At 37.7% G+C, this 12493-nt stretch overlaps 1 protein-coding gene across 3 annotated transcripts in view; it reads left to right on the forward strand.

The window, feature by feature from the left end:
* The window catches only part of zmynd10 (zinc finger, MYND-type containing 10), a 66934-nt gene that overhangs the window by 23245 nt on the left and 31196 nt on the right, over window positions 1-12493 (forward strand). For all 3 annotated transcript variants that reach the window (XM_073072478.1, XM_073072479.1, XM_073072480.1), the window contains 3 exons: window positions 1213-1338; window positions 3927-4015; window positions 7391-7494. In XM_073072478.1, coding sequence (XP_072928579.1) covers window positions 1213-1338; window positions 3927-4015; window positions 7391-7494 — 319 coding nt within the window. The remainder of the gene's footprint in view (window positions 1-1212; window positions 1339-3926; window positions 4016-7390; window positions 7495-12493) is intronic.

The following is a 12493-nucleotide window of genomic DNA, read 5'->3' on the forward strand; positions in this document are numbered from 1 at the left end:
ACATCTCCTCTGCAGTGCTGGGGTGTCAAACTCATTTTAGGTCACGGGCCGGATTGAGCAAAATGCAGCTTCATGCGGGCCGGATCAGTCGGACGCGTGCGAACGCAGCTTTCATTGCCTCCGTTTTTTCAGCCTGCTCTCATGTGTCTCAGTCTCTGCTATAACTACAAAGTGTTTCACTTTACAAATTCCGTTTCTTATGAAGAAGACTGCCGAATAAACACTAAAAACCCTGAAAACCTGGTACCTGAATAAACTCAGCATTAGCCATATCATACGCCATAGGCGCTTCGATTACTGGGGCCAGCTTTAATAGTAATTAGATATTATCTCGCGGGCCAAAGATAATTCCACCGCGGGCCGGATTTGGCCCGTGGGCCTTGAGTTTGACATATATGATCTATAGTATCCACATCCTTCCTGTAGTGAGGTGACCAGAACTGAACGCAGTACTCCAAATGAGGTCTGACCAAGGTCTTGTATAGCTGTAACATTACTCATGGCTCTTGAACTGAATCCCATGGTTGATGGATGCCAAGATACCATGATATTAAAAACCACTGGAAAAGCATTGATAGCTTTGATAGATGGTACAATTGGGTATAGAGCTTTGACTTCTGTTAAAGGCTTTCAGGAACGTTTTATGAATGAAACTAGTTGTGATCCGCTCATATTGATACATAATTTGAGGCCCTACTGCTGCTCAATCTCCTACCACTTCATTTCAACCATCACCATACCCAAGATTGCTCTGATGAATTGAAACCGCTGTTCATTATGGGGAATGCAAATGGTGAGATTTACTTTGAGAGCAGCAAATTTCCAAAATAATTGGGCATTATTTCACTTGGTGTTTTTTGCCATTCTACATTTTCTTGGTTTAATTAATATTAAATGAAATTAGTCTAAAACTTTCTGTTTATACCTTTTTAACAGTGGGGTACTTGTTGTTCACATGAAGTTCCCTTATCAACATTTTGAAGCAAGTGTGAGTTTGGAATAGAAACTAGCATCACCAGTGATATCAAGGTTTCTAAACTAATTATGAGTTGACAAACTTAAAAGAAATCTAGGGATTAAATATCCTGAAATGGCGGTTCACAGCAAGGTAACAGATGTATTATTCATCAGTTAAGGATTCTTTTGGGTTTGATGAAATTGTGAACTTTTCAACCATCTATCAAATAATTTCTCTTCATGGTTCCTGTGCAGGATGTGTGTGAGTCTGCAGAGGAAGCAGTGCTGGACCTTGTCGATTACTGTCATCGAAAAATGACCCTACTAGCTGCACAGAGCGAAAAGCAGGAACATGGTCAAAGTCCATCAGCAGCCCTAGCAGTAAGTTGTATATTTAAACTCTTGTTGATGAGGGTTGCTATGTGATTAGATCATGTTCTTATTTCTTTCTGAGGTCAGTTTTGGATTTTGAGCTTTGACATTTGACATTGGGCACTAACATACAGTACTAAGAAATGAGTATATATATGCCAATTTTTAAAAAATCTGTAATGATGGTTGTTCTGATTAGAAACATGACCACTTGTTGACAAACTTATTATTAAACTATGTATATAATTGCCACATCAGAGACGTGAATATACGCAAGGGGCTTATTCAGTTTCACTCCTGGAACACATAAATTAATCTGACACTTTAGTTTATTATGGGCATTATTTCACTGGAGATCCCATTGCTTGGGCTGAAACATTAAGCTAAAATGTCATCTATCCTCTGAAATTTGATGAACATAAAAATCCCATGTCTTGAGAAGGGCACTTTTTATTTGTCGACCAACATGCCCAGATAATAGATTTTGATTATTGGGTATTACTATGCAGAAGTGGTTAGCTACAATATTTTGCACTGTAGCAGAGAACACACACCCAAATGTTCTTTGGCAGATTTCAAACGCTCTTGATCATCAGAAATTATAAAAAAAGAATGTCATATAAGTTTCTTCTTGTCTTCTGAATCTTTGAAAAAGGTGTTCTTGCCTCTGCAGAGGTATAAACATGACAATTGTTGTGTCCTTTTAATCAATTTTATAATTCTTAATTAAATGAATGAATACTCAGAATTGCTTGAATTCCAGTGTAAATTCCAGCATGCTGTTTTTACATGCAGATAGCGAACAATGGTCCTTTTCAGTTTCTCACTTCAGATTGCACTGTTCTAAATTTGGCAAATTAGGACACAAGAAAGGAAAAAATAAGCCATCCAATTTCCTCTCATTCTGAACATGAATCTTCATTTATGAAGATAAAAGAATCTCTTCACTGAATCTCTTCAAAGCATACTTCCTTCTTTTTCTTATTGAAATCTGGAATCTTTCTACTCCTGTTTCCATGTGCATATATTAGCCAAATCCTGATTTTAGAAACCAAAATGCTAGATTATTCAATTTATAGATAACGTTAAAACCAGTTTTATTTTGGAAGTGTGCTCTTTGCACTCCTCATTTGATTTTGAATGCAACATTTAAATATGTATAAGAGGGTAGTCCAGAACATCCTCCATGCAATACAACAAAGGAATTTGATCTCCAAATCTGGTCCTTCATGTACTTCTGAATGTTTCTTTTGACAAGCATATTTATAGAAGCTGTAGGATGTGTGTCGTGCCATCCCATTTTCATGTTCCTTACACAAAATTCATTTGTGAGTCCAACTTCTAAAAAGAGAGAAGTTGAGTCAGATGCTGTATTTATTAAAAGGGAGCTTCCCTCCTTAGGTGCAACTAGGGAGTCCTGTCATAGCTCTTCTGGCAGATCTGCCGTAAGAATTTTTAGCAGGTGTCTGCTCTGCCACAGCTGTACACTGTTCTTGATACAGATGTTACTCAGTCACTCTGCCTGCCTGTGATATTCAGTTCCTTGATTCCCACAACTGTACAGCACATTCCACCACACCACCAACTACCCTCCACCCCAATCCTTAACTAATCAGGTCCAATCCTTCCAATTCTCTGTCTGCTTGTCAGGACTGTCTCAAAGAGCTTATTAGTATGAACCAATTATCTCAGTGGTATAAGAAACAATGGGCATTATCAATACAGCAGGATCAATATGATCTAGTAGCCCTCTGAATGGATGGTTAGTGGAGTCCAATGAGAATCAGAATCAAAATCAGGTTTATTATTACCAGTATGTGTCATGAAATTTGTTAACTTAGCAGCAGCAGTACCATGCAATATATGATGATATTGAAAAATTTTTGAAAAGTAAATCAATTACAGTGTGTGTCAATGTGTATGTATATCATAGATTTAAAATAGTGCAAAAACACAAATAATATATATATTTTAAAAAAGTGAGGTACTGTTCATGGGTTCAATGCCCATTAAGGAATCATATAGCAGAGGGGAAGAAGCTGTTCCTGAATTGCTGAGTGTGTGCCTTCAGGCTTCTGTACCTCCCTCCTGATGGCAACAAAAAGAAGGGTGACCGGGGTCCTTAATAATGCATGTCACCTATCTGAAGCACCACTCCTTGAAGATGACTTGGATACTACAAAGGCTAGTACCCAAGATAGAGTTGACTGATTTTACAACTTTCTGTAGTCAATTTCAGTCCTGTGCAGTACCCTCCCCCATACCAGACAAAAGCAATAAGAACTGGTGTAAATAATGAAAAGTAATGATTACTAATCACATGTCACACAAGGTAACATTATAGCACAGGTTTGTTACCAATTATTACCAATTATTTTAATTAGCTAATGAAATTAGACCAAGAAAAACAGAATTTTTAAAGATTTTTGGCTCTTACAATATACCTTGCTATTCATAAAATATATATGCAGGATAGTCTTTTTGAAATTAAGATGACTTGTGAGCAAAGATATACCCAGATTCTGTGTGATTTTCTGTTCAAAGAAAGGCTGCAGTATGGGTTGAAATTTTATCTCTGTGTGTTTTGTTTTATAAAGGAGTTGAAAAAGCAAAGTCAAGAATTGGAATTTGATATCTCGGTGAAGGCTGTTGCCATTCTTCGTTATATAACTGATCACATTGACAGGTGAGTAACATGATCGTTACTTCATGTAACATGGATGGTTAATGAAGGATCATATTTTGCATGATAAATGTTAGCACACTGATTGAGAAATTTTATAGCTTTTCTCACAACAAGAAGTATCTATTTTGTGCTTATTGAGATGTGGTAAGTGGATACTTCAGAGGAATGCATTCCTCATTTTATCCCAAGCCCATGAAAATCCCAAAGTCAAATAATATGCTCCTTCCAGTATTTCCGAATGGCTCTCTAGTACCATTATCAGTGTAATTTCTACAGTAATGTGACAACTTTATCTTAGCTTCTTTGAATGAGGTTATTACTTTGACATCTAGTTGTGTAAAAAGTGAACTATATTTTGCTGTACTTTTTTACATGATTTTTTTTAATTTTGTTGCATTGCCTTGTGCTCCATAATGCTATTACTCCGCACTTAGTTATGTTTGTGCGTCCACTTAGTTGTGAGCAACATTTTACAAGGACTATTGCACTCTGTATGTTTGATATATATACAGCCTTATTAACTACCAAGATCTTGGGCTCCTTAAATTAGATTTATATATTTCCCTGATTTACAGCACAGTCGATTACTATGAAACCCACTAATGATTGGATTTTCAGCTGCTTTGGCCATAAGCTTTGGTATTTCCTCTCAGAAACTCTCTACCTCTCTCTTCTCCATTAAAGCTTATCCTAGCTCCTCAAATATCTTTTAATAATGCTGCTTGCATTGCAATGCTCCATATACATATTAAACTGTTCTAATCATCCCTGCTTCTGTATTAGCAATTATATTAGTTTTATTTTGGATAGTTAGCATATAATTTTCAATCATAGATGTTTTGAATTCAACTCCTAAAAGTTTTTCCATGATATGGGAGAAAAAAGAAATCTTTAAATTGCTTTAAACTTTAAACTGTTTAGTTATGTAAAAAAAATTACTTTTGGAACTTTTATCTGATGGATTACTATCCCTGAAGTTGATACACTTATTCCAGATGTTACTTGATACGTAAATGCTTTATTGCAAACCTTAAGACGCATTTGTGGTTTGTTTATTAGTGGTTTCTCCCTAATTTTATAGCTAGTTCAAAACATTAAAAAAAGTTACCTTGCATTGAGTTTCTGTCTTTAATTGCCTCAAAATATTTTGGAAGTAAATTGCGTTTGAAGTTTAGTCAAATATCTGGAAAATGTCAGATAGTTTTCATGAAGCAAAGTCCCACAAACAATTAAAATGCCTTTGTTATTATTTTTAAGTATTGGTCACGGGATAAAATTGCTGTAAAATTGACCCTAGAAAGTTCGTCTGCTGAAGGCATCCATGATTTCTGTCAGCAGGCTAGGGAGAAGAAAGATGTCACGTCTACGGTGTTGGCTTGAGTGGAATCCCAAGGCTTCACTGGTCATAACTGCCGTGCCTTGGGCAAGAAGTTGAACCAAAAGCTCTCTAAACTTCAGTGGATGAAAAATATTTTGCAGCAGTATTATTGTGGTAGTGTGCTGCCCAACAATATTAAGCAGTCTCTCAGGGTCTTTGTTGATGTGTAGTTTCCCATTGATTCTGTTGTACTCCTTTGTACTACTGTGAATGCCTGCAGAAAAATTAATCTCAGAGTGGTATATGGTGACATATATGTCTTTGAACTTTGAAAAATGACCTGCTTTCTCGCCAGCTTTCTAGATTGTGGAGAGATTGATGAGGCCAATGTGGGGCCATTGACTTGAGGTTCTCAATGCCATCCTGAGAGCTCCTTCTCTACTTTCATGTTTATGGAGCAGGAATTCCCAAAGTCATTCGGAATTCTTTTTTTCAAGGAAGCACATCTTTGAACTTTATTCCTCTGTTCACTTGGTAATTTCTTGATGTCTGCTTCGGGAGTTTGGTGTTAGCCATGTTGAGAAACTGGACTGCTCAACAGAGCCATCTCAATGCAAATATAACCAACAGTGATCTCCAACCAACTCAACTCAGACATTTATCTCAATATTCCAGCTAAGATCTTGTTAAAAATTAGATCCTGGGATGTACCTATGTTAAAACAATGAATACGCTTTAAAATTTATTATGAATAGTTTTAGAAAGCACCCCAGATGTGAAAGGGCGGCACTATTGAAGCACACTGGAGCATATCTTCCATTGCTCCAAAGTGTTACAGCACTGTGCTGTTTGTTATACTTGTCCTCTTGGAGCTCAGTTCCCAATGCTTTAGTGAAGTAGAGTTCAGTAGAAAGACTCAACTTCTGGAATGAAAGGGTTAATGTATGAAGAGTGTGTGATGGCTATGGGCCTGTACTCATTCAAAGCTTTTGAATATTGAAAGGCTTAAATAGGGTGAACATGGACAGCATATTTATAATACTGAGGGAATCTTGGACCAGAAGGCACAGCCTCAAAATAAAAAGATGTCTAATTAGAACAGGGACGAGGAGGAATATCTTTAGCAGAGGGTGATGAATCTGTGGAATTAATTACCACAGATGGCTATTGGATATATTAAAAGTGGAGGTTGATATGTTCTTGGTTAGTAAGGTGTAAAAGGTTATGGGAAGAGGACAGGGGAATGGGGTAGAGTGGGATAATAAATCAGCCATAATCGAACAGCAGAGCAGACTCGATGGATCAAATGACCTAATTCTACTCTGATGTCTTATGATCTTTTAGAATTGTGGAAGTCTTGGATAGCCTTTGAAGCCCTGTCTGCAGATTAACTAACTATTGAAGTTTAATGTCATCAAGACCAGTTAGCAACATCTAGGACCTATAAAAATATTGAGGGAAAATTGAAACTTAAATATTCACAACACTAAAAAGATACACTTAAAAGCTTTAAAATAACCTAAATATTAAAATTGCTTTTCTCCAGCAGCTAATTTATTTGATTTGTTTGTCTTCCCCATTCTAAAACTGGTGCAGGAGCAGAGTATGGGCATCCCAAGTTAGCCTGCAGAAGCTCATACTGTCCTGTGACGAAGCAAGATGCTGCCAAGAGTTTATTCAGCAGCTATGCTGCAGCCTGGGACTTCCACAGGAATACCCAGTTAAATGCTGGTGTCAGGGTGGAAGATCTTCCCCATTATCTCATTGTTACTTCAGTGCTGTTTATGACAACCTGCTGTGCAAAAACTGTCTGATTTATTTCCCATACTGGCTATATTTCAAAATGTTTTATAAAGCACTTTAAAATATCCTTGGGGTATTAAAGGTGCTATACAGTTGAAAGTCATTATCTGAACAATTTCTTCTTATTGGAATACCCTAGCCAAATTGTGACAATTCTACAGTGTAATTGTCAGGTATATATGGTCAACATTTGGTTTTTATTGGAGATGCTATTTTAATTAATTTGATTGTACATTATTTCATGTTAATTGAAGCCTGCCAATCAGTGTACGGACACGACTACTGAACACTCACAATTTGCCTTGTGTGCTGGTTCACCTGGTGGAGCATTGCCCCTGGAGACGATACAGTTCAAAAGGTATGTGGCTTGATGTTTGTTGCCACAATAGTGGCTTATTATGACTATCTAAACGTGTGAGAGGTTTTCTGCTTCCCTTCCTTAATAAAAAATTACTACATTTAAGAGACATTTAGACAGATACTTAAATGCACAACTCCGTATCCAAGAGATATGGACAAGCAGCTGTTCTCAACCTTTTTGCCCTGGAGGAGTCCTTGAAATGATTTTCAAGTCTCAGGGAACCCTTGCATAAAAATTATTATACCTAGAGCTCATGGTACATTAGCATGATCAGTAAGTTGTAGATATAATAATCCAAAAATAATTGTCAATGCCCTTTTGAGTAGAGAATGAATTTTTAACCAACCTTTCTTGGAAAAAACAAGTAGTTAAGTTTAGCTTACCTTTCTTGCAATTAATCATTTTTTCCCTTTCACAAATTATAAAACTCATAAGGCAAATGAGTTTTCAATAAGACTTGAGACTTTCTGATATCCTTCTTCACTCTTAAGCCCAAGCAGCAGTGGAAACATTCCAGGATTTTCTTTTGCAACATGATTTTTCCGAAGATTCAGTTTCTTTTTAAATCCAAGAATCTTGTCACTTGAAGTCAAACATTTTCTCCAGGGCCTTGCAGAGACTTGTTCAACTGGTTCATATGATGAAAAATGCCTGCTAGGTAGACTAGTTTCTGCAGCCATTCTTCACCTTTAAAGCACTGAGCAAAATCTGGCCTACTGTTTTCTTGAAAATACCCCTGCAATTCACCTTTCAGCTCAAATACCTGTTGCAAACTCTTCCTCTGTTAAACCACTAGATTTCTGTAAGTAGCAGGAGATTGGTTTGCTCTTTGTCCAGGTTTTCACACAATATTTTTAAACATTCTCAAGGAACTGGTCTTTGTTTAATAATAATTTTTGTAGCATCATCCAGAACTTTTTTCATTTCATCTTCAAGAGCTTTTGACATCAACACTTCTCTGTGAAGAAAGCAGTGTGTTGTGATAATGTCAGGATTTTCTGTTTACAAGAGAAACAAAACCTCTCGTGGAGCCAGCCATTGATGGTGCACCATCAGTACAGATGCCAACTCAGTTCCTTCAAGACAGACCTTTTGTTTCCTGATCTGAAGACAAAACATTAAATATACTTAGGCCTTTGCTTGTTTTGAGCAGCTCTTTACAACAGAAAAAGTTTTCTTGAATTTCACCATCACTTACAAATCTTACAAATACTACAACATGACATTTATTGTGAAATATGTTAACATATCAACCTGGATAGAGAATCTGTTGTTTTCAGTTTATTACACAAAACCTCTTCAGCATCATGTGACATGTCATCAATATGTCAACTTATTGTACTATTTAAGAGTGAAACCTTTTCAATTTCTCGTACTGCATCTTGTCTTAATACAGGGTTAATAAAATATAAAAAAGAATGGTATAAATAACTAAACAAGAAAAATGCATAACATACAAAAACTTAACAATACAATTCACTTTTAACCTACGCAATCCACCTTTTGCAACATATACAACAACAGTAAAGCAACAGGCCAGTAGCTGAGTCGCAGCATGTAAAAATGCCTTCTTTAGAATGAATATTTCCCTCCAATTTTCTACTACACCAGTAGAGTTTGTTCACTACCATAAATCAGTCGGTGGTGCTTAAGGGGAAGTTGTGGGAGGTTATTTGGGAGGGAGAGGCTGATGTTACAGCCCTTGGGCAAGTCCATTCAATGCTCGAAAAATGCACTTCAGGCAACTACCATCCTTCCTTTCGTACAATACAGCACTCACCAATTATCAATGGCCTCCCATATCTCGCAGCAAAAACTGACAATGGACTCAACCAGATACAAATGGTCCTACAATGTACTGCCATACTGGACTGAGAGACCTCATATGAAGATTGCTAATGTGGATGCACTGCCCACCATTGCAAGCGCTAGTATTGCGTATTTTACATAGTTCAAAAAACAATTTTTTTTTAATCATGATCTCTCGCAGAACCCCTAGTGACCTCTCATTGAACTGTAAGGTTCCGCGGAACCCCGGTTGAGAAACCTTGCTCTAAAGCCTTGAAGTGCTGCTCTTCAATGTGCTTCCCTTCCTTTTGTCCTGACTTACCCACTTATGCTCTTGTACTTTCTTTGCATGTACTTATTGCACATGCGTGAAGCCTTCCTCTTATATTCTCAGAGCTGTAGTAAATATTAAATTTTAACTGCACCAGATAAGTAAAATGACACCAAATGTGCCACAGACACTGAGCAATTTCAAACGTAATCTTTAGTTTTTTTGTTATTGAAAACAAGTACAAAAAATTTTACCTTTCATTTGAGTCTCAAATATTTTCAGAGCTCTGAGGAAGTGGTAGCTGAGTGAGACAAGCAGAATTGTTCTTGGTTGTGTCAGAATAAACTCAATAGTCCAAATGAGTTCCTTTAATACACTAACATTTCTGTAATTCTCAATTACATATTAGGCCTTACCTGCTGACTTTGGCTATAATAGCCACATCCTATAACTGAATAAAAATATTGCTGCAATAATTAATACACAATTGTAAACTAGAATGGAAGGGGTGGTGATGGGAAACAGCGCAACACTCAGCACGTGGAGGAATTGAGGAATGGTATATGGTATGACCAGTACTTTTGAAAGAAAAGACAGGTTAATGTATGTGGGCAGATTGATGGGCTGAAGTGTATGTATTTCAATGCAAGGAAACTTGGATAAGACAGATAAACTTAGAGCTTGGATCAGTGCATCAAATTACGAGGCAAAATGAGTTGAGCTTCAGCAGAGTTGCAATTACTCTGATAGGATTACACTATGTGGCAGATTATAGAAAAATGTAAAAACAACATTCCAGTACTGGGTGACTTTTAACTTTCCCAATATTGACTGGGACCTTTTTAGTGCAAGAGGCTCAGATAGGGCAAAATTTCTTGGGTGCATCCAAGAGGTATCTTGAAACAGTTCATGGATGGTCCAACTAAAGGGCCCATACCGATTTAGTTGTAGGAAATCAGCCTGGCCAGGTGTTTGTCCTTTCAGTGAGAGAGTGTTCACAGAACAGTGTTCAGAGTGCCATAAGATTTAAGATAGTTATTGAATAGGGATAAGTTTAGACCTTGCTGGAAAGTACTACATTAGTGAAGGATAAACTACAAACACTTAGATGGGAGCTGGGGAGTTAACTAAGAATTACTGTTATTGGGCAAGTCCACCTCTAACGTGCGAGTCACTTAAAGACCAGCTGATCAGAGTTCAGGAATGGCATGTCCTAATAAGGATCAAGGACAAGGATGGCAAGGTAAGGGAATCTTAGATGATAAGAGAAAGGTTGTGAATTCAGTCAAATGACAGGTACATGGTCAGAAGACGTTTAAAGGAATATGATCCAAATGTGGGTTTAGATGCAAATCTTCTTCGGCATGGACCCGTTAGGCAAAGAGCCTGTTTCCTTAGTGTGGGGCATGTCATGTCTTACAAATCTGATTGATTTTTTTGAGTAAGTGACAAAGATGATTGATGGAGATAGGGTAGGAGATGTTGCCTAGATAGAATTTGGCCAGCAGATACCAGGGTCCCTTATGATAGGCTGATCCAGAAGATTAAGGTGCATAGGATCTGTGATGATTTGGGAGTTTGTAATCAGAATTGGCTTGCCTATAGAAGACAGGGAGAGGGTAGTGGTGGAAGCAGGTTGTTCTGGCTGGAGATCCATGAAGTGTGGTGTTCTGCAGGTATCAGGGATGTAAACTCTGCTGTTTAGATGTAATGCATAAACTCAACATGATAAAGTTTAAAATTTATGTGGGAGATTTTACTTCACATAGTATATAAAAAAGGACATAATTTACAAAGAAGGAAGTAATATTACATACGAAGGACTTCCTTGCTGTTCACAACTCGAACAATCATTATGTTATCTACAAACGTACTAACCCACCCTCCACATATCCATCCAAGTCATTTATATATATTTCAGAAAACAAATATAACAAGGTAGAAAGCTTCCTTGATCACCCAATAACATGAGATTTTATGGGATCTGGATTCTGTGTTCAGGATTCGCTGCCGTATGCACCACACTGCTACCTCTGGCTGTCCTTACCTGCCTGTGGAGCAGATTACAGTTAAGGATTGACATGGAGGAATCTGGCATGTTATACTTCTATTTGGTATGATTCTCTGGATCATCTTTCTCACTTCAGACAATAGTGTCTAGATGTTTGTGAGGACAACTTTTACATTGGTCACAAACCAAATGGTTGAAGAAAAATAGTTGTCCTTGAACCAAGTGGTGTGTGGCCCAGACGGTGGGGATAATTGATATTACCTTCCTGAGGCAGCACCTCCTAGAGATACTGCCAAACATGAGGAGGGATGTACCCATAAGAACCAGGGGTCTAACAGCAAAGGCAACTCCCTAAGCATGATTCTTTTCTCTAAGAAAGTCCTCACTGATGTTCTATTTCAACTGGAATGCTTCACAGAGAGCTGGATCTCAGCCTTTGGCTGAGGTTTTCCAGAATTAAGAGGAGGAAGGGGCAGAAAGCAGAAGTTTCAGTGGTGGTGGGAACAAAAGTGGAAGACTTTTGGAAATTTAAAGTTACAATTCAGGAGTTGTCATGTGGCCTAATGCAGTGGCACAGCTGGTAGAGTTGCTGCCAGCACCTAGGTTCAACCCTGTTCTCTAAATCTGACCCTCTCGAGTTTGTATGTTTTCCATGACCACGTGGGTTTCCTCTAGGCATTTACTCCAATTTCTTCTCCCATCCAAATAGTAAACTGGTTTGGCCACTACTAATTGCCTCTAGTGTGTATGTGAGTTATTGAGTCCAAGATGGAAGGGAAAAGGGGCAGATGATGGGGAAACAGAGAATCCCTATGTCAGCTAAATCTGGAGCAATTTAGCTTTGTTCATCTCCCCATCTAAATACTTCCAAAATATGATGAGCATTTCTGGCCCACTAACCTGCGAGTAACAAATCCTTAGTACTC

Source organism: Hemitrygon akajei, chromosome 19 (genome assembly GCF_048418815.1).
Source record: "Hemitrygon akajei chromosome 19, sHemAka1.3, whole genome shotgun sequence".
Lineage (NCBI taxonomy): Eukaryota > Metazoa > Chordata > Chondrichthyes > Myliobatiformes > Dasyatidae > Hemitrygon > Hemitrygon akajei.